The sequence below is a fragment of the Pongo abelii genome, chromosome 11, assembly GCF_028885655.2.
Source record: "Pongo abelii isolate AG06213 chromosome 11, NHGRI_mPonAbe1-v2.0_pri, whole genome shotgun sequence".
Classification (NCBI taxonomy): Eukaryota; Metazoa; Chordata; class Mammalia; order Primates; family Hominidae; genus Pongo; species Pongo abelii.
In genome coordinates, this window is record NC_071996.2 from 23,526,947 (window position 1) to 23,550,654 (window position 23,708).

A 23,708-nucleotide genomic window follows, 5' to 3' on the forward strand; every position below is an offset into this window, starting at 1 on the left:
CTGAGAACAGAGAAGATGCTTCTCTTTGAAAAGAAGAATCATTTGCTGTAAACACAGTAGATGTTCAATAACTACATTTTAATGACAATAATGACTCAAATGCTAAGTTATGCCATGTTGTATATGTATGAAATTCACAGCAAGAAAGGCATTATGAAACTGAGAGTCTGAAAGGGGCTCTGAGGAAAGGTGGGACAAGGAGTGCACCTGGACAGGGTGGACAGACAGCACATTCAACATCCCCCACTGTCCTACCCCGTGGTAGACACTGCTTACAGATTACAGTAGCCTTCTCTACCCACTCTGAATACAGCCCTACAGTTTTTCTCAGCACTGTGCTCCACAATGCCTGGAGTTGATAAGGCATGGAGGGTATGCAGCAGGTTCATATGGGCCTGCGCTAATGGTGATTCCATTTTTAACAATTTCAGCCTTCCATATTACTTGATATGTAGCCACTGGTCCCAAGCTCGTAGTGGCTCCCTGAAACCTAGGCTTGCCTGCCTGTCTTCCAGTGTCCTCTAGGCCTCCCTACAATGTAGCAACTCCAGGTTTCTGGGTTAGCACAGCCTGGGAGCTCCAGGACCCTGCTTTACCTCTGAGAACCTGGTGAATATTTTGAGCATTACTCTGGTTCAGAATGTGAACCCTACCAGTGAGTTTGAAGAAGGATGGTTAGTTTGGGGCTGGGTCAGGGAAGAGGTAAAGGAGAAAAAAGACAGCTCAGCTGGCATGGGAGAAACACAACATACCAAGGCTGAGAGAAGGATGTGCATGGAGTGAATTCCAGAAACAGTGAGTAATCCGGGTCTGGTTAGAAAAGAGGCCACACCAGTGAGAAACTGGGAAGCAAACTTTTATATGTAGGACAAACTGATTATAACAGTTTTGAAACACTCACATAAAAGTTTCTATTCACCTTGAAGGAATACAAGAGCCACTGGAAACAAAGGGCTGAGTTTCTGGGGAAGCGCTTTGACCCTTTGCAGCACTCGCTGCCCTCTCCTTCAACCCAGAGGGAGAGCCTGCCAGCCAGATGCAGAGACAGGAGCCGCTGGGAGCCAGGGAGCAGTGGGATTCCACACTCTGCTCTTCGCTGCCCCCCTTCGTTTCTCACACCAAAGACAAGGATTCCGCCCTCAAGCTCTTACATCGCAAGAGACACCCAGGAGAGATTTCTCTGGCAAATAACAAAGTACACAGGGGCCATTTCTGAAACACCTCACTGGTCTTCAATACCCAGAGATCAGTGCTGTTCACGGATCTGCCCAGCCTTGTATTATTTTTTTCTTCACTTTGACATGAAAGTCATTCAGGACCCTAAAAAATATAAATGCCTAATAAAAATGAATAAAACCTGACGGTGGATTGCTTTCCGTAAGAGGAGGAAGATGACTGTGAAAGGCACAGCCACTAATATCATTGACTTTCCCTAATCCTGAGTATGTTTTTTGGTATAAAACGTGGATAATAATGTCTGCCTCCTGCCTGCTACACACAGGGGACAGAGGATCTCTAAGAGAACCACAGCTCATCAGTCAGCCCTCCACTGACCGACCCTCCAGTGCTAGCACCGTGATCTGTGGCCTTGTCTATAAGCTCTCTGAAATACAGTATCTTGGAATGGAGGAGTGGTCATTGCGGTTATTACTGCAGGTGCGAGAGCATAAAAGAATATGCTCAGCTCATTAGTTGGATGTTTTGCATAGAGGAAGCACATCTGAGGTCATTTCAACTTTTACATAGCCTGTTTTTTTAAAAAGCACTTGAAGATTCAAATCACTTGAAAAGTATCAGGTGAAACTAGCAGGATAAGCCATCTCTTGTGTACATGGCCAGCGGGCATGGAATGTGGTGTGGCTTTATGCAATGTGGGTTGAGTCAAAAGTTCATAATCTTTGACCCAATTATATTCATTTCTAGTTATCTGTTTTAAATTTCAGAAAATTATTTTTGCACCATGGTTGTAATCTCGATATTATTTTTGGCAGAAAAAATTTCAAACAACTCAAATTTTAACACAGTAGATTCTTAAAGGAACTATGGTAAATTGATCCAGTGCTGAAATAGTATTTGTAAATAGAGGAAAAAATAACTTTTAATAAAAGTTTTAAAAACATTGAAAATACTTTAAAAAGGTAAAATATACAATTGTCAATAAACTGTGGTCTATGATATATAAATATACATTTAAAGTGTGAAAATGAAATACCTATAATAGATGAGAACAGTGTTTTCCTCTTTGGCTGGTTGCATACCGTATTCTGTATATTGCAAATTTTCATTTTATATAGAAATATTTTTAAAACATTCTACAGAAATTTTCTTTAATACTTTACATAATAATTTTATCAAATGAGCAAAAGAAACTGGTTACATTTGCTTATCTGATAGAAAGGAAAAGTCATAACACTAACTTCAGGTAAAACAATTTTCAGACAGGATGACTGCTATAGTTTGAATGTTTTTATCCTCCCCTTCCTGAAATTCGTATATTGAAATTTAATCCCCAATATGTTGGTATTAGGAGGTAAGGCCTTTCAGGAGGTGATTAGGTCATGAGGTCTTGGGATTAATGGCTGCAAAATAGCCCCAAGGGACTTGTTTGTTTTTCCACCACGTGAGGAAAGAGGAAGACACAGTGAGAACTGTGAGGTCTAAAACATGGAAGGGAGCCCTCACCCGAACCCTACCATCCTGGCACTCTGATCTGAGACTTACCAGTCTCCAGAACTGTGAGAAATAAATTTCCCTTATTCATAAGCTACCCAGTTTATGACACTTTGTTACAGCTGCCTTGATGGACTAAGATATTAACTATTACACTGTTAGTTTTTCCTTTTTTCTTTAAGGCACATTATTCTTCATATGACCTTGAAACTATTTAATTCCAATTTTCCTGAAGAAAGGAAGGAAGCAACTGTTCAGGGAGTGAATAACTTGGAAATGATTTTTGCTGGGTATGAGGAGCATACAGCATAGATGCAGGTGATGTGGATGTCAGACTGGTCAAATGGAAGTAAAAGGGAGCAGGAATGAGAAGAGAAAATACGCAATATGTCAGTTGCTTTTTCATATGATTCCTTCCATCAAGAGAAAGTATCATTTATCACAGAGCATACTCACAGAGATGAAACATGATCCAGGAGACAAGCTAAAGAGATTATAGGCTTTACTAGACAGTAGGGAGTTTTCTCTGAGCAACTTTCATGAGGTTTTGGGTCACAGGGAGGTAAGATAAAGATGCCTGTCACTACGTGTGTGTTTATGTTATATGTGTGCACCTGCAGATGTAAATGTGTGTGTGCTCTCATGTCCACCCTTATCTCTTACACATAACTCTGACAGTGAGTGTTTGCTTGGCTTTAGAGCCATAAGAAATAATCAATCATGCTCCAATAAGTTGCATGACAGCAGAGATGCAAACAAAGGGCAACATACTTCAAGAAAGCTCACTGTTGTTACTCTTCAATACATCTGTTATACCCAAGCCTATCAGGCAACACTTTTTTAAGTTCCTTATTTTAAAGGAGTCTACCATTTGATCAAATCTGAAGTGACGATTTTCATCAAATTTTCTCAAATAAATGAGATGATTAAGTTTGTAATGTATTTACTGCAAACCCACTTCATGACTCAATGACTCATAGTTTGGGAGTAAACAGAAATTCAGATTCAGGAAAGAACAGGAGCTATCTCCAATCAACTTTTATTATTTGGAACTGTATGTGACTGCATTAATTAGCTATCTAAAATGGCAAATAAATATTGGCTTATATGTCAACTTCAGTTGAATGGATTTATAGATGTTTTTATTAATAGCTCCAATCTACTGGGTGCTTAGTGTGTACCATGCACTGCCGTAAGGGTATTGCAGATTTGATCTTCACACTAACACTTTGAAGTAGATACTATATTTGCCCTCATTTTACATACGAGGGTACTGAAGTTTCGTAACTTTCTCAAGATCCCATAGCTGAATAAGCCATGGAGTGGGGATGGACAACCTAGGAAGTCAATGTTTCAATTATGATTTTATTGAGGGTGCTTCCAGGAACACTGAAGTGAGACCTTTGGGTTTCCCTTTAGGACAAAAGAAAAGGTATTTTGTGATTATTTAGCAATTTCAACCATGAGGTTGGGAGTATTATTATATTGGCTTAGTATTGGCCATCGCCCATCCAATTCCCTCATTCCAATTCCCATTTGGAAACAAAGGTACAGAAATGAATTGACATAGTCAATTAGCTCCAAAGCCAACTCTATAAGTAGAGTCTTCCTATTAGTTATTTGCATTTTCTTCCCTTCTATTGAAGACAAAGTAAAGTAACACATGCATTTCCACTATGATCTTTTAAATAAAAAACAAAATATTTTGAGACCTACAATGATGGGAGTGAAACTTCAGCCAGCTCCCAGGGAACCATGTTACACTCCTTGCCTCTGGGAGAGGAGATGGAAGACTCAGAAAGGACAGCTCAAAAAAAGCATCATTTTTGATGGAGTGCAAGGTATGAAATTAATCATTTTCAGGAAACTAACAGAGCAATGTACATTGCTCAGGAAACTAACAGAGCAATGTACATATACAATAATCCACATTACAGGTACTGTACACACACTTCAATGGGCCATATGCTTTCTGATTTTTTATTATGTAGTGCTGTATTAGCATATGATAAAGGATTTGAGGAAGAATAGTGAGGTATTTTTTATGTCTACTTTAAGCTGTTTTACTGCATTTCAGGATGTGGAGAATTGTCTTGTAGTCAAATCGAGCTATAAAGCCTAAATTGAATTATCCCTATGGAACAGCTGTTAAGTCTCCAGGGAGTGGGAAGGTCCCACAAGAAAGAGATGACAGATTGCAATGAGGATGCCTGCTGAATGCAGCCTGCTAAAGAGGCATACGTTAGATTAGGCAAAGGCTGGGGCTTCCGTGGGCCTTGAAACACATTTTATAATTTATGAGTAGTACCGTACTCTTGCTGCCTGATTTGTTGATCCCTTGAATCTGAACTTCCCAAGGCTTAATAACTGTAAGAGAGTCTGCGAACACTAGAAAAGGACAAAAATATCATTGCTTCCAAAAGCCCTTACTTAGCACCACGGTGACTTAGTGATGGAGCAAAGCTGATTTTGTAGCAGATATAGTGTCTTTGGGGGAAACTTTAAGCTTGACTACAGAAAGGAAAGAGTTTGTACTTCAGTATTTAACAGTGCAAACCATTGCTTCCTGTAATAAATTCCTAAAGGAGATGGACTAGGTATATAAATATGTGTGTTGGTGTGTGTGTACATATGCAAGCGTATAGTGATACGAATTCTCACTTAAGCAGGGTGTTGGAAGCAATTTGGAAGAAAAATAATGTACATTTTTTCTTCTAAATTGTGAAGGTTAAAACTAAGGTTGACTGCCTGCACAATAAAACAATTTTCTTGGGATTTTTTTCCAAATACGTTAGTGCTAAATGGATTCTTTATGCCTCATATTAACAATACTGCCAATTAAAACCCGAGGAGTAACATATACTAGCAAAGTTTTAGGCAACTTGGTAAGTGCTATAGTAGTTTAAAAGTCATCACAACACTTATTAAAGTTTTAGATAATGATTCTCTCAGAAAAGGAAACCGTGGAAGCTACTGATATTCAGAAACTGAAGTTTATTTTTTTCTCTTGTTCCTTTTTATCTTCCTTTTTTTTTGCTTTGCTTATTCGGTAACTCTAATCTATCTTATCATTAAAGATATTTTTTAACACATAATATGTATAAAGATATTCTTTTTTAATATTACTGTAGGGATCTTAGTTATTTATATCTAAAGCTCAGGCTTTTATACTTTTAATCCCCAGTTTATGAACAATGAGTGTGCAATGTTTTTATAAGCTTACTGTTGTTTCACCTTGCTCTGCCACATCTTAGCAAAATGGTAGGTAGTGATGCCCTTTAATGTTTATGACATTAGGCTAATCTAAACTTCTGGTAGTGCATGATCTCAATGTAGTGCCCCTGCTCCAATCACAATCTGTGTCAGCAGATTGGACTCAAGGAGACTGATATGTTATGAAATATTTCTTGAAACATTATTGGGAAAGGGATAGGAATGAGTGTGCTTTCCATAGTCCAAGACTCCAAACCTAGAATCAATAAAAAAAAAAAATGTCATGAGCAAGCCAGTGCTTATGTTAATTAGGAGATGGTTGACCTAAGCTCATGTGGATAAGTTGTAGAATTGTCAGGAGCCCTGGGCATTAGCCAGAGATGGACAAGTAATGTCATTGGCTTTTCTAGAGCCAGTGAGTTAATTAATCCCTCCCTAGCATCATCCTAACTTTTCCAAACCGAAGGAGTCAGGGACTTGACAAAAACCTTTAAAATGCTGACAATCTTTAATCCAAGTGTGATTTCCCGTGAGCATCCTCTGCCTCACACCCTTGAATCCAATGGCAATTTTCAAGAAAATGTGTTAATATGATACCTCAAAACATAAAAAAATTATTATAGATTATATTCATCAAAGAAGAAAACAAACACAAAGTCATTTAAAGCCATAGTTTGTTCAAATAATTCTATAATAAGACTGCAAAGAGAATCATATTTTTGCTGTCAATGACAGGGTGACCTACTCTTGCCATGGATTAAAGAAAAAATGTCAGTTGAAGAGATTTCCAATTCCAGGAATATGAAGTAACATAGTTTTCCCTATTTATTCTGCTAAGTACAACTAAAAGACTATAGGAATTCTGTGTAAAACTTACCTAAAATATCTCTGAATGGTGGGGAAAAGAAATAAAGGATATATAAAAACCTTGGGACCGAGAGAAAAACATAGTGGAGAATTCTCTGGATTTTCTCTTAACTTGATCTGTTTTAAGTATGCTGCTGAAAGACAAACAACCCAGAGAGACCAACTGGTGCAGATAAAATTTTTTTTTAAATTGCCATTAGAAGACTGCTCTCTATAGCCAAAGGATGAGGAAAGGATAGCATAGAAAGAGAGATGTTGTTAGACAACAACTTCTCTCCCTAAACCAAATGCCATAGAAAAGACTATGGCCCCATTTCCATTGAGCCATGCTGTAGTGAGGTGCCCAGATTTCTGGCCAGGGTGGTATATGGGAAGATCAATCTCTGGCTTACAAGGCCAATTCTGAAGATCTGTGAATTTAATCATTGTCAGATAGAACCAAGTCACTCCCTGCGGTATCAACTGAGATCACAAGGAAAGCCTAGCCTTCTGCCCCTACTGAGCTATCATGAGGAACCCCCTTCATCCCCTGCGGGAGCAGTCTCAGAGATGGTTTAGAGGTGAGTCAGGACTTTCATCACATTCCAGTGATATGAAGGGCATCCCTCTCCCACCCACTCACAAACACTGTGATGTCACTTCAGATCACATGGGCAGCAGTAATGAGTCTTCAATACTAATCCAAGCCAAACATATCCCTCGTGGTTTCAAGAGTTTTTCTTTACCTTTTGTCAATATTGGGCAAAAATATGAGTAAATGCAACAAACTATCCTTCTCCTTTTGAACTCTCTAAATGATGTTTGACCATGTAGCAAAATAATACTACTTGAAATGGTTCTAAATATATAGAAATGGTTCTAAAAATATAATTGTCTATTTAAGACAATTATAAAATAAATAAGGGAAGATAAAGGGATGTAAATGGAAATTAGTTTTCTACACATCAGTTAAATTGGTAAAATGATTAAACCAGTAAACTGCAATAAGTTATGTATATGTAATATATTATGTATATGTAATATAATGTCTACAGAAACCACTAACAAAAGCTATACACAGATATACTCTAACACTAGACAAAGCAAAACAGAATTTTAAAAACTATCCAAGAAACACAGGAAGTTAGAGAAAACAGAGAATTTTTTAAAAAACAGGAAACAAAATAAACAGGCATTTAAGCCCAAAACATTCATTACATTAAATGTAAATTTGCTAAATAGACCAATTAAAAGACAGAAATTGAAAGCATGAATTAAAAAACATGACCCAACTACTTGTTGTTTATAAGAAACTCACTTCAAAAATGATTACATAGGCAGGTTAAGAGCAAAAGGATGGGAAAAGTTACACGACAAAGACATTTATAGAGGAAAAGCAGGAGTGGCTATATTAACATCAGACAGACTTCAGAGCAAAGAGAGTTATCAGAGACAAATAATAATATTATATAATGATAAAAGAGTGAATCCACCAGAACACATAGCATACTAAATGTGTGTGTACCAAACAACAGAGCTACAAAATATATAAACCAAAAATGGATAGAACTGGAGAGAGAAACAGACAAATCCAAAATTATGTTGGAAACATCAACACCTTTATTGAGCACCTACTATGTGTTAGGCACTCTGTTAGGCATTGTGAATGCAGCAGTAAAAAGAAAACATGGTCCTGACCCTCATGAAACTCATTGTCTATTAGGGAAGACAAATGTTACTTAATTAGAAAATCATTTAATTTGTCAGTATGATAAATGAGAATGTCAAACACACTGAAAGTTTATTCTCCCTCATTTAAAATGAACGATTTTTTATATTAACAATAAGTAGACAAATATGTAACTCCCAAGCCATAGAATTTAATGGAATATGTGGTTTTCTTGTTTCATTTTCCAGAGATAATAAAAAATTCACGTTGTCCCACTATAGACTGCAAATACTACCCACAGTCGAAATATGACCCACAGTCAAAAAAAAAAATGAATTCTCTGGATGGCCCTAATGTCTTTGTTTCTTCCACTAGTGCAATTTACACGGATTCAATACCTGCCATTCTCTTTCTCTCCAGTGTCACCTCAGTGGCTGATGGGAACTCAGAGCATAAGATAAACATTTTACAAATGGGTGCAGGAATGGGCTGGTGAAAGCAAGACTTACCCCAAAGTGGTAGAGACCATCAAGACAAAACAGATGGGTTGACTTACCACAGTATAGATCTGATGCTTTCGTCTCTTAGCCAGGTCAATTATGTTTACTCCATTGTAGTAAAGGTTTTCGATGCATCCATGGAAGTTTTTCTTTAAAAAGGTCCCAGGTTTTCCTGGTACTGGAATTCCTCCAAAACTAAGCTTTTGGGGTGAAAATAGAAACAAACTCTTAGTTATAAGCTCTGAAAGATTAGGAAAGGAAAGCAAACACGTGCGTTTTTGGTAGATTCAATTGTATGTATGAGCCAAGTGGCTCAAATAATTATAGATGCCACTTGATTACACATTTTAAAAGGATACTGATTAGCCTATGTAAAAATAACTGTAATTGCTTGCTTCTTAAGGGCCTATTTTACACAACCATTTTCACTTCCTTTCTGAACCTTTTTAATACTAAATAAAACAATAATTTACAGAAGGAGGGAAAAATAAAAAGAAAATCAATGTCTTTATAATTATCTCTCATCAAAGCATCTTAAAAGATATGGCCATACTAAAGCCAAGAGACAAACAAAACATACCTCTATTCAGCTACAGAAGAACCTAGTTTAAAATCCTATATTGTACGCAAAAAGCCTTATGCATAAGATTGTCCACAATTGTCAACTATAACGATGAAAAACAGGAAATATTCCAAATGTTCTATATAGTTTTGTAAAGCAGGTAATTAAGAATCAATATGATGAAATTTCACTTGTCAATAATGATGCTTATTAAACATTTGTAATATAATGGGAAGTAAATATAAAGTTGATTTTAAAATGCAGGAGTTATAATTGGGTATAAAGTATGATGTCAACAATAAGAAGTTGAGCATAAAGCATAGTCTGAGAGGAAATACACTGAATTGTTATTATTAGGTTGAGGCAAAAGCAATTGCGGTTTTTGTCACTAAAAGTAATGGCAAAAACTGCAATTGCATTTGCACCAACCTAATTTAATAGTGGTTCACTTTGGAAAGGTTATGAGATACTAGGGGTTTTCTTCTTTTACAACTTTTATTTCTAATTAGTATTAACACAAATTGCCTTTTTAATAGATATTTTAAAAGCAAGGTGGCCTGTTATGAGTATTTTTTCTACTATGAAAAAGAATCAAGATAATTTATATTATCAGGTTTATCCCAATACCATTTAATGAGAAATGCAGCTTTTTCCACTGCTTTGAATATCACTGTCAGCATGTACTTCAACTACATCTATATTTGGATACTTCTCCATCTTTCTCTAGTTCACTGTCTCTTTTTATCTGTCTCTGTCTTAATGTTTCAGGAGGATGTGATCTCCCAATCAGAATGTCTTCTTATATGAATAGCTACTGATATACTTAAGGCTATTTTTAGATTTTTTTTACGAGCTTCACACTAGTAAAAAAATGTTTCTTAATGCAGTGTAGTAGGTGAAGAGTATTATTAATCCTGTTGCCCACTTTTACTTACAACTACTTTAATTTTTAAAGAGAATTTTTTGATATTTTGTCTATTTCATTTTAACGTTTAATTACAGAATTATTTTATTTAACTAGCTTGTTAGAATTTTTATTGATAATTTATTATTTACATTACAACATTTAGTTAGAGAAGAATGGATATTTTTTAAATATTTGATTTTTCTTTCCAAGAACCCACTGTTGTTTTCTATTTTCAGAATATTTCTAATAAAGTCCGCCAACTAAGGTTATTATTTTCTTTCCCTAGTTCACATACCCATCATTAAATTAATTTCTATGAATTTCATGATTTCAAAAATTCCATTGTATATGAATTATTTTAGTTTATTAAACATTTTATCATGTAAATGCTGTGTTCATCTTATTACTGCTGGTATATTTTCTTTAACCGGATACTTGTATATACTTTTATATTAAATCATACACTTTTTAGTTATTTTCTTTTAATTTGTGAGGGAGATACAGGCAATACCTTGTTTTATTTTACTTTGCTTTGTTGTACTTCACAGATTTTGTGGTTTTCATGAATGGAAGGTTTGCGTCAGCCCTGTGGCAAGTAGGTCTCTCAGCACTATTTTTCCAACAGTGGGTGCTCACTTTGTGTCTCTGTGTTAGCTTTATTTTTTTGCAATAAAATATCTTTAAATTGAGGCATATATATTTTAAATATAATGTGATTATTGCACACTTAATAGACTATAATATAGTATAAACATATCTTTTATATGTACTACAAAACCAAAAACTTTGTGCAACTTGATTATTTCAATATTCACTTTATTGCATTCATCTGGAACTGAATCCACAATATCTCCAAGGTATGATGGTAATCATATGATATATATGTATTTATATATATATAAAATACCTTATTAAATATAATTAATATGAAATCAATTTCTTATACATTTATTTCCTATTTTACTGTCTCCATCAAAACTTCCTAACTCCTAGCCAAAACTTTTGAAGCTATATTAAACAATAATAATGGTATATAAACTTGTAACATCAACAACAACACCATCATGAAACAAAACAAAAATTTTATTTCTCAGGTATACATAACACTAGTTCTGACTCCACATAAAGAGAATATTCTTCTGCTCTTTTACACATAAATTATTTATTTATTTTAAATAAGAATGAATGCTTAGTTTTATTCATGATTATTTCAAAAATCCATGTGACAGACTATAGAGTATTTTGTTTGATCTACTGATGAGCTGAATTATATTACTACATTGCAAGTTAACAAATTCTCTCTTATTGAACCACTCTTGTGTTCCATTTGTGCTCATATTTTAAGTAGTAAATTAGTTTGAGCTCTAGTTTTCTTTTGTCAAGCATTTAGATCAAGTCTAGATTTGTCTCTGAGTTTTATATTTTATCATATGAATGGCTCCTAAATCTCATAAAACATTCTGGAAAATTTTAAATTACCAATGAACTTGTAAATTCCACAAATATTTTGTAAAAGTATTACAAAATCCCCTTTGTTGACTTACTGCTATATTCACACTTTTTAAATTTGAGTCATTTACATTAAGAAAAGTTCCAAATACGTAAATGTGGATAAACAGAACTAAAGACAAAAACCATATGATTATCTCAGTAGATGCAGAAAAGGCCTTTGATAAAATTCAACATCCCTTCATGTTAAAAACTGTCAAACAACGAGATAGGAAGGAACATACCTCAAAATAATAAGACCCACATATGAAAAGCCCACAGCCAATATCATACTGAATGGGCAAAAAACAGAAGCATTCCCCTTGAAAACTGGCACAAGACACGGATGCCCTCTCTCACCACTCCTATTCAACATAGCATTGGAAGTTCTGGCCAGGCAATTAGTCAAGAGAAAGAGATAAAAGGCATTCAGGTAGGAAGAAAGGAAGTCAAATTATCTTTGTTTGCAGATGACATAATCTGATATCTAGAAAACTCCATTGTCTCAGCCCAAACGCTTCTTAGCTGATAAGCAACTTCAGCAAAGTCTCATAATACAAAATTATGTGCACAAATCACTAGCATTCCTATACACCAACAACAGGCAAGCCAAGAGCCAAATCATAATGGACTCCCTTTCACAATTGCTACAAAAAGAATAAAATACGTAGAAATATAGCTAACAAGGAAAGTGAAGGACCTCTTCAAGGAGAACTACAAACCCCTGCTCAAATAGATCGAAGAGAGCACAAATGGAAAAACATTACATGCTCATGGATACGGAGAATCAATATTGTGAAAATGGCCATACTGCCCAAAGCAATGTATAGATTCAATGCTATTCCTGTTAAACTACCATTGACATTCTTAATGAAATTAGAAGAAACTCTTTTAAAATTTATATGAAATGAAAAAAGAGCTTGAATAGCCAAGACAATCCTAAGCAAAAAGAGCAAAGCTGGAGGCATCATGCTACCCTTCTTCAAACTACACTACAAGGCTACACTAACCGAAACAGCATGGCACTGGTATAAGAACAGACACACAGACCAACGGAACCATAGAATAGAGAGTCTAGAAATAAGACCACACACCTACAATCATCTGATCTTCGACAAAATTGACAAAAATAAGCAATGGGAAAAGGATTCCCTATTTAATAAATGGTGCTGGGATAACTGGCTAGCCATACGCAGAAAATTGAAATTGGACCCCCTCCTTATACCACATACAAAAATCAACCAAGATGGATTAAAGACTTCAATGTAAAACCCAAAACTCTAAAAACTCCAGAAGAAAACCTAGGCAATAGCATTCAGGACATAGGCACAGGCAAAGATTTCATGACGAAGATGCCAAAAGCAATTACAACTAAAGCAAAAATTGGCAAATGGGACCTAATTAAACTAAAGAGCATCTGCACAACAAAAGAAACTATTATCAGAGTAAGCAGACAGCCTACAGAATGGGAGAAAAATTTTGCAACCTATTCATCTGACAAAGGCCTAATATGCAGCATCTACAAGGAACTTAAATAAATTTACAAGAAAAAGACAAATAACCCCACAAAAAGTGGGGCAAAAGACAAGAACAGGCAGTTCTGTAAAGAAGACATACATGCAGCTAACATATGAAAAAAGTTCAATATCACTGATCATTAGAGAAATCCAAAGGAAAACCACAATGAGATACCATCTCACACCAGTCAGAATGGCTATCATTAAAAAGTCAACAGCAGATACTGACATGGTTGTGGAGAAAAAGAAACACTTTTACGCTATTGATGAGAGAGTAAATTATTTCAACCATTGTGGAAGACAGTGTGATGATTCCTCAAAGACCTAGAGGCAGATAGGTCTTTGAATCAGCAATTTAATTACTGGGTATATACCCAAAGGAATATAAATCATTCTGTTATAAAGATACATGCACATATATGTTCATTGCAGCACTATTCACAATAGCAAACACATGGAATCTACATAAATGTCCATCAATGATAGACTGGATAAAGAAAATGTGGTACATATACACCATGGAATACTATGCAGCCATAACAAGAAATGAGATCATGTCTTTTTCAGGAACATGGATGCAGCAGGAAGCCATTGTCCTCAGAAAACTAATGCAGGAGCAGAAAACCAAACACTGCATGTTCTCACTTATAAATGGGAGCTGAATGATGAGAACACATGGGCACAGGGAGGTGAACAACTCACAATGGAGCCTGTGGAAGGTTGGGAGGAGGGAGAGCATCAGGAAGAATAGCTAATGGATGCTGGGCTTAATACTTAGGAAATTGGATGCTCTGTGCAGCTAATCACTATGACATGCTTACCTATGTGACAAACCTGCACATCCTGCACATGTACCCCTGAACTTAACATAAAATTAAAAAATGTAAAAAAAAAGAAAAGATCTATTTTGGATTTGCAAATTTTTCATATACATCAAATGTATAATGTAAAAATATATGTTTAATTGGATATATGTTACTTCTACTTATTTTTATTATTTTAAATATTTAATGATATTTTTATTTTTGTGTTGGCTACTTTCCTCAATTTCAAAAAACTTAATGCTCTACTTCACTCAGTTATGATTTAAGAAAATATTGTTTGCAGGAAAATGTTAGTAAAAAAACAGAAAGAAAAAAAGCTGCTGTCTTTTAAATAGCAAAACACGGTGCTATTGAAAATATTAAGGGTGGAGAGTTTTTTCCAGTCAGGTAGTATAGAGGGTACTATATACTAAAAAATTGTAGTTTCCTATTACACTGAGGGGAGCAATCTCTCCTCTACTCTGGGTGGAAGATTTTCAGAGGAAGTTCGTTGAGACAAGAGCACAGTTAGGCGGTAGCTTGAGGCCTGCTCTCTGGTTCTCCCTGAGGGATTGAAACTGGATGTGAGTTGGGTGGATATGGATAGAGGTCACAAGACAGATCTTGGAAAACACAGAAAGGTACTGCCTCCAGAAGTGCCCATGGAAGTGATGGCTGCAAGCCTGTTAGAGCTGTCTCAAGTTCAGCATGATCCCGGAGCAAATCAGCTGGGGAGGAGAAGACAGGTTAGCAAAGGCTGAGGAAGAGGCAATGCAGAAAGGCTTGAGGGGTTCCACAGTGACCTGGTCACTCTAGCACAGTGCGAGGCAGGCAACTGAGGGTCCCCAGGACCAGAAGAGCAGGTTGAGGGTACAAATGGGCTGAAGTTATCAGTAAATGTGTTACGGGCTGGTAGCTGGATTTGGAGGTCTGGGAGAGTCCAAGTGACTGCATCTCACTCCCTTAGGCCAAGTGCGATGCTTAGTATTAAGTGCCAACTTGATAGAAGGACGCAAAGTATTGCTTCTGGGTGTATCTGGGTGTTTCTGGGTGTTTCCAGAAGAGATTAACTTTTGAGTCAGTGGACTAGGAGAAGACTCACCCTCAGGAAGGTCCACCCACAGTGTGGGTGGGCCCCATCTAGTCGACTGCCGAAGCTGCTAGAAAAATCAGACAGAAGAAGATGGAAGAAGCTGACTTGCTTCTTTCTCCTGTGCTGGATTTTTCATGCTCTTGAATATCAGATTCTGAGTTCTTTGGCTTTTGGACTGTTGGACTTACACCAGTGGTTTGCCAGGGACTCTCGGGCCTTCTGCCACAGGCCGAAGACTGCACTGTTGGTTTCCCTATTTTGAGGTTTTCAGACTTGGACTGAGCCACTACTACCTTCCTTGCTCTTCAACTTTCAGACAACCTACCATGGGGCTTCACCTTGTGATTGTGTGAGTCATTTCTCCTTAATAAACTCCCTTTAATATATACATGTATCCTATTAGTTCTGTCCCTCTAGAGAACCCTGATTAGTACACCAAGGCAGATCCTACGGACAACAGCAACGAAAGCTGTCATGCAAGTCTTTTGCCTCCAAACAGGTGGGACTCGTGAATGGCATGACTCCCTTGACGAAGCACAATACACAAACCACCCCATTAGTGATCTGCCGAGGGAAGAGGAAAAAAGTACAGAGAGAACATCACAACATAACCCAATATATACCCAATAATGTACTACCTTTTAAATAATCATTAAGTAATTATTATTCATCATCAAGGTTAGATTTTTCTACCATTAGAAGCAACAGAGGCTGATGAGCATATTGAATCCAGTTATGGAAAAGAAGCAAAACTGTTTTTATGTGCTTTTGAATATGAGTGTGAATTTGCAACCTGATTTAGATTTTTAAATGTTTTAAGTAGTTGAGAATTGGAAGTTATAATTTGACTATTGAATTATAGATTTAGTCCACTATCAGATTAAATTAGACTGGAGAAATTTGCTTCATATAATGATGTTTTTCTTTTCTGAATATTTTATAAACACTTATAGGCTACTCACCTCTTAATTCTATATTAATAAATGTATCCCTCAGTTCATTTGTTTTCATATTTTTGTCTGATTTACCAAAACTTTGAAAATAAAAATTAAAATCTTCCTCTAAGCTGTTTCTATCAAGCCCTCCATATAAGAATTACCACTATGGAAGACTTGGGCTGGCCGAGTTATTGTAACTAGTCTTTGCAAAAATTGAATACTGATCATCCTCAAGCTATTCTCCTGCTTAGTTCTGCTGGCTTCTGATTGGCTCCCTCCAACATTCCCAACCTTGGCTTTTCCTCTTGAACTCTGTCCATTAGTTCATTCATCTGGCAGCATAACTGGTTAAACCAACAACCATCTTCCTCAACCTGGCTCTAGGGCCTCTGCATGTTGGAACTGCAACACAGGTACTCACATCAGGGCACTATCAACCAATATCTACATAGGAACAATTGGAAGTCTTTTACTTTTGCATTTATTGATATTTTATGTGCTATACACATAGGGTTAGTATAAGTGTTTTAATTAGAGACCATAATTATTATTTTACAATGGCCTGTTTTGATCTTAATGTTTACTTTCAAAGGTACTAGTTTTTCCGCTTCTGCTTTCTTTCTGTATACATTTAATTGGTGTACCTTTGCCTGCATTTCAAACCTGTTTTTAATTATTTTTAATTTTCTTTCACAGATTTCATTTCCGAGGATGCTGAAGATCTGATTATGCCTTTTTATTCAGACTCTAGAATATTTCATTATTTGGCAGATGTGGATGATACTGAATGGAGATTGTGTTTCTGAGTACATAGTCTGTATGAAATGGCCCAGGGCCTTTAGTATATGGAAGACTGAGCTGGAAATCCTGCTTCCGTTAGATAATGTGCTCATCCATTCATTGGCAACTTACAGTTATCACAGACTTTCTGAACAAAATCTGTCTCATCTGACCAGTAATTTTCAGTGAATACTGATCAAAAACTCTTTTATTCTTATTATTCTGTTACCAACTCTTAGAAACACTTGATAAAGTTAATTCCAATTGTTTGGTACAAATTCGATTCACTTAGTAGTTGCTGAACCCTTACTTTTTGTGAAGCTTGATTCAAGGCCCTGTGGTGGAATTAAGGATAAATCACACACTGCCTCTATCTAAAAGTGTAGGGCCAGTCGCTAACAACAAATTCATCCTGCAACAGACTGATGGAAGGCAAAGTATGATAGAAACAATGCAAGCATACTAGTGACCAAAATCTACAGGAAACCATCAAATTTTAAGTCATAAGTAAAGAAAGCAAGATCAGTTGGTGCCATGGGATAGGATATTTGAATGCTAGGCTGAAAAGAATAGAGTTATTGTATTCTCTGAAGGATTTTCAGAGAATAGTTACTCTATTCTGCTGAAGGATTTTCGGAGAAAAATAATAATCACCTTTAAAGAAAATTATTTTCTTGAAGTTAAAATGGAAAAATAAATAAATAAATAAATGAAGAGGGCAAAGATTAGATCAAAGAGGCTTATTTTGGCTTCAGGTGAGAGGTGGAAGCATGAAAAATGGAGCCTAATTGTGGTAGGTGAAAGAGATCAATACCCTGAGCAAGCACTCTCAGACAGCATTCTGGAAAACTGACTTTTTTTTGTCTCTTCTCAAATGGCACCATCTCAATAATGCCTACCCTGATTGATGTATCTAAAATTGCAATCTCGTTCCCTCCATCCAAGAACTCCTAGATCCATTACCTTGATCTATTTTTGTTCTTCTCATAGCATTTATTATCTTCTTACTTACTATATAATTCACTTACTTGTGTTTATTCTTTATAGTTTGCCTCTCCTGCTAGAATGCAAGCATGATGAGAGTAGGGACCTTTTGTCTTTTACATTGAGATATTTCACCTACTTAAAGGGGTACCTGAAACACAGTAGATGCTGAAAGAAACATTTGTTGAATGTTTTTGGAATACCTCCCTAAAATTTTCTCAAAGGCACAGATAATATCTGATTCATTTTTGAATATGTAATTCCAAGAGGTATGATTAAACCATTAATAGATTCAACAGATATTTGTTAAATTGGATTTTAAAAAGAGAACTGACAATTTGCTTCTAAATCTGCTTTTGCCTCATTGTCTTTTTTGGTAATTCAGTCTCTTTCTTTTCTTACTTTTCTTGCTTGCTTAGTCTTGGCATATTGAATGGGTGCCTTTCATTGATCTTAGTGGTCATTGAATGGTGTGCTTTTCATTGATCTTAGTGGTCAACAATTCCAGGTATTAGATTGCAAAGTTTCACTCACAGTCTCAGTGTCTTGGACAACGTAGTCCATCTGGTAACTTGCTGGATTTGCTCTTGTCACAGGTGAGCTCCAACAGGATAAATCCCAGGAGAAAGCCTGCACTGATGTTAAATGCATGAGGTCCCAGAATCTGCCACTCTCTTTTTCTTTGATCTTATTATGGTTTGTTTGTTTGTTTGTTTGTTTGTTTTTTGGTCTTGTATTTGCTTGTTTCTTTTTCAATCTTTGATGTTACTTCCATGGCAAGGAATTCATTCCTCCCTTGTTGGCTTTTTCTCTGGCCCTGTTTCAATTTGGAGTCTTCCTGTTCTAAAGATCCCACTTTGTATCTGACTTGCATATCTGATACTTTTGAAGTTTCTCATTTGTAAATATTTGTCTCATTTTTGTTCTGACAGTCCACTTCTTAAAGAAACAGGTATAAAAAAAGGACCCAAACTGCTGTCTTCTTTTTCAGCTTTTAAGACTTACACTGGCTGGGTGTTTGCTGAGGTACATGCAAAGCTCATGGCCCTTCAGAAGGAGAAACCCACCATCAGCAGCCTTTGGGATACTAGTCAAGGGTGGATGAATTTCAGCCATTACAAATGAGGACAGAAATTCCAATTTTCTGGTTAAATCTCCTGATTTTTAAAAATTAGCCTGAATGTCGAGTATTTAAAAAAGAAAATAAAACAGCATATAGGCAAAATTGGACGATGGCTTTCCAAATCTTGCCCAGGGTCATCATTTTGTAACTTATGTTTTACTGTTTGACTGGATGAATGACTCAGTCTGTCCCATGTTTGGAACTTCTGATGTCTGTAACTTTAATATGCTCGTAGTACACATCATGCCTTATTTTTGCTTCTACTTTGGAGCCAAATAATGAGTGGAGGCAATTGCTTACATTTTAACCAACAATTACCTCTTCCTTATTGGTTTTATAATCTATTATTTCACAAGTTTCCAGTGTCCCTCTTTTTTCTGCAAAAAATTTATCCTATTTCTTTTTTGCCAGTGATAGAGAGTGGGTGATTTCTTACCCAGACACAGCCCAGCATTGAGTAAGAGAAAGCACTGTTCTTGATAGTGCTCCTCATTTAGAAAGTGCCTGTGCTCCCTTGCTTCATCCATGCCCTGACATCCTGCCCCAGTGCTCCAGGCTCACATCCCTCCTACTACATTCTGCCTATGGCTTCTGACCCAACCCCAATAATTGCCCTTAAATTTCACCTGGATTTGGTCTCTCTTGTTCAACCCTTGGCACTCTCTCAAAGTATTGTTTTAGTAATAGCAATAGTAGGACTTATTGATCATGTTTATATATCGGGCACCATGCTTAGAGCTGACTTTCACTATTTTTTCTCTAACCATTGAGTTGGGTACTCTGATTTGCTCCATTTTACAGCTGAAAAAAAAAATGACAGCATACAGAGGTTTAGCAGCTTGACTGAGACCTTGGAGCCACAAGTTAAAGACCTGGAATTCCACACCCTTCAATCTAGAGCCCCAACTCTAAGTGCCACACACACAGTCTCCCCCTAGCTTCTTCTACACCTGGTTCCACTGAGTAGCCTTCTCAATGAAAGGTCCCAGGCTAAGGTGACCAACTTGTCCTCGTTTGCCTGAAACATTGCCATTTTTAAAACTAAATGTTGCACATCCTCACAGCTCTCTCCGTTCTGGGAAACCTGGCACAATTTGCCCCCTTGTCTCAGGCAAAGTGAGCAAACTGGCCCATGCTATTTGGTGAGCCTTTTGCAGCCCTGGAGGAGATGAAAAGCAGAAGTGGGGCACAGTGATAGCAGCAGACGCCACCCATGTTTTCTTAACAGCATAAATCAGCTCCTCATATTTTCTGTCTGATAGGGCAGCCCTATCTTCTCAAACTACCACCAGGTTTTGCACCCGGGGTATATTGAGACCATTTTTCCTACTGTTTTTGTTGTCCTTATTGCTCCTGGTTTAAATCTGATCAATTGCCAGGCCCACAGATCCTTTCTCTAAATAGGTATTTTTCACAGACTGACAGACATCAGCTGCTGACACAGCCCAATAGGCCTAACATATATTTTATAATTTTTTGTCTGAATGAATTTACTATATTTTTACATTAGATTCTTTGACCAATGAGGTAAATTATGTACATTTTAGTATTCAAGCAAAGAGTTCCATGGAAATCCTCCCTTCACATCCCCCTTACACCCAGGCCAGTGGGCCTTCCTGCCCTGAACTGGGTTCCTAGAGGGTCCCACTGCGGTCCTCCTCGGTCATATCCCATGTCACAAGGGCAGGGCCTTATGAGTCCAGGGGAGATGACTATAGGAAGTTGCCACCGCCTTCCAGAACATGATCTCCGCACACAACACCCAGTTTCCTGCCTCAACAGCTCTGATAGTCCTTCAAGGTTCTTCACTGTTCTCATCCCTCATCTGCCTTCCTGAGGGGTGGCCAACAGGCAGCTGTTTGCACGGTGGGCAGAACTTTGACCTGTGGGGTATGGGCATGAATGGATGTCTATATGTCAAGGGAGGGGAGTAGAGAATATTTGATTCACTAGTTTCTTAGCTAGGTTTGTAACTCTTAAAAAATTTAGATTCATGATATGTGGTTCTCTATTTGTACTCTTGCCTCAGGCTTACAAACATCCTAGAGGGGCTTGGCTAACTTTATATGAGTTTATTGAGGTTTACAGTAATTTAGCCCAAATTTAGCCAGTCTCCAAATGTCTTATTGGCCACTTCCACTGGAAGTAGCACGCTAATTAAAACCTACTAGCATCCCCCTAATAGCAGCTAATAGAAAACAAGATATGTTACCATTTGCTCCTTTAGTTCATGTTAATGAAAACAATGCATTTTTGTATAATAGTGGTATTAAAATATTCCCTTCATCATATGCAAAACAATTAATTTACTTTTAACACATTCAAGAGAAGTCTTTATATCTTATTTCATTCACATAAAACTTGAAGAAATATAAGGTTAGCAAGTCCACAAATCACAATAATCTTAAATTTAAAACTACAAGGAAAATGGCACCAAGTAATGTGATTTCATGTCTTATACACAGGCAGAGCCCAGGCCAAGCCCCAGAGTCTGTGCTTGTATCTCCAGACATTGATTCTCTCTCCTCAGAGGGAAAACCTGCTCCCCAGATAAACCTCTGGTCAAATGGTCACACAGACCTGGGCTCAAATCCTGTTCGTTTTCCTTGGTGGCTATTGAGGAATAGGGATTGGAGACTTCTTCAACTTCTCTGTGTCCTGCTTTTATATTTGTGATATAGGAGATAATAGCGTTTCTCACAGGGCTGTTTTGGGTGGTCAAAAAAAATTTTAAAATGCCATACATAATAATAACTCTTTATTTTATTTTTTTCTTATTTTCCCTTTTCATCTACTTGCTTCCTTTTTATTTTTTTCAGTTTATTTTCCTTGATGGAAGTCTTCACTTTTAACCCTGCAACTGAATTTCCAAAGGAAACAAAGGATCTATAATTATTCTGTCATATGATCACCAAATAAATAGTTTTATTATGTCTGGCCAGTTTTCAAATCAGGTCTGAGTTATTAGAGAAATGTCCATTAGGCAATGCCAAGTAAAGGTAAGGAAGGCAGCAAGGGGTGGCCTCTGAGCATGGAGAACCTATTAGGGACTTCTTAAGGGAAGAAAGGTAGAATGCAGATTAACATCATTTATAATTTACAGAAATAAAATTCATCCAATTACTCAGCAACTTTTTACAGAGTATATTTTATGTGTCAGTCGTAATGCTATAGATATAAATGAAAGTAAAGGAGAACATCTCAACCTTTATGATGAGCTTAAATTCTATGGCTGGACTAGAGATGATGGGATAGACAATTTAAAAAATAAGTATATTTAATTATGTATTATAAAGTAATGTGTTTTTTAAAGAAAACTATGAATAATAATAAATCAGTGCATGCAACTTTAAAACGAACACAAGAACTGTCTTTTAAATAATGTATTCTTTCTACTGCCTCAGTTTCTCCTTAAAGTACTTTTCTGGATGGAGTAAAATATTCAGAAAGTTTAAAGAGGGTAAGAAGTAAAAAGTGAGGCTTTCTTCCTTTTTTGTCCTACTCTCTGAGATTCTAACTACTTACCTCTTGCTTTAGTATCCTTTCAGAAATTTCTATGCCTATATGTGCTTTCATGTTTATATGTTCTCTTCTGTTTTTTAAACACAAAAAAACTGTTTACTCTGCATTACACATAGATTTTTTTTTCTCCAACAATTTATATTGGAGATGATTCTGTATCAGAACATATAGGATTGCCTCATTCTTTTTAATGAGTGCATTATACTTTCATAGAGTGTATGTATTTGTCAGGCACCAATACATAAGGTGAGCCTAAGACCAAAGCCTGACCAATAGACTGGTAAAGATAAAAGAGTCATTTCGATTCAGACAGTTTTTTATTTGCACAAACAGCTAAGCAAAGAACAGCCATTCACTGTAGCTGTAGATACCAAGAAGGATGACATCTAAACAAAATGGGTCAGATGACCCCAACATGGGCTGTGTTATTCCCATTGCTAAGAACACAATTCCTTTTTTTTTTTTTTTTTCACAGAGGAATTTCACTCTTGTTGCTCAGGCTGGAGTTTAGTGGTGCAATCTCGCGTCACTGCAACCTCCAACTCCCAGGTTCAAGAGATTTTCCTGCCTCAGCCCTCAGCTTCCCGAGTAGCTGAAACTACAGGCGTGTGCTACCATGCCCAGTTAATTTTTGTGTTTTTAGTAGAGATGGGGTTTCATCATGTTGTTGGCCAGGCTGGTCTGGAACTCCTGACCTCAGGGAATCCACCTGCCTCAGCCTCCCAAAGTGCTGGGATTACAAGCATGAGCCAACACACCCGGCCAAGAATCCAATTCTTGATTGAGCTAAACAATTTTGTATTATGCAGCTCTATTCTGAGAGGAGAGGGCAGAGAACTCTACCCTTTATCGCAATCTGAGAGGTGATGAGAAACATGGTGGCTTCCCACAGGGGTAGGGAGGCAAATGACGTAAGTTTTCGGAGCAGCTGTTCATTGGCCTTCACCTTCTCACATTTCGAGGTGTCCTGCCAAGACTCAGATCAGCTGCGGTGCAAGCCTGTGGCTGAGTGGACTCTGAGTACCTGCAAGGAGCGCCGTGAGCAAAGCTGTTCCCATGCAGGGCTGACCACAGTTTTTAATCAAATCCCTTT

General features: G+C 36.9%; 1 protein-coding gene across 4 annotated transcripts in view; it reads right to left on the bottom strand.

Moving 5' to 3' along the window:
* The window catches only part of CNTNAP5 (contactin associated protein family member 5), a 985,650-nt gene that overhangs the window by 430,453 nt on the left and 531,489 nt on the right, over window positions 1-23,708 (bottom strand). For all 4 annotated transcript variants that reach the window (XM_054549187.2, XM_054549188.2, XM_054549186.2 and 1 more), the window contains one exon: window positions 8,955-9,098. In XM_054549187.2, coding sequence (XP_054405162.2) covers window positions 8,955-9,098 — 144 coding nt within the window. The remainder of the gene's footprint in view (window positions 1-8,954; window positions 9,099-23,708) is intronic.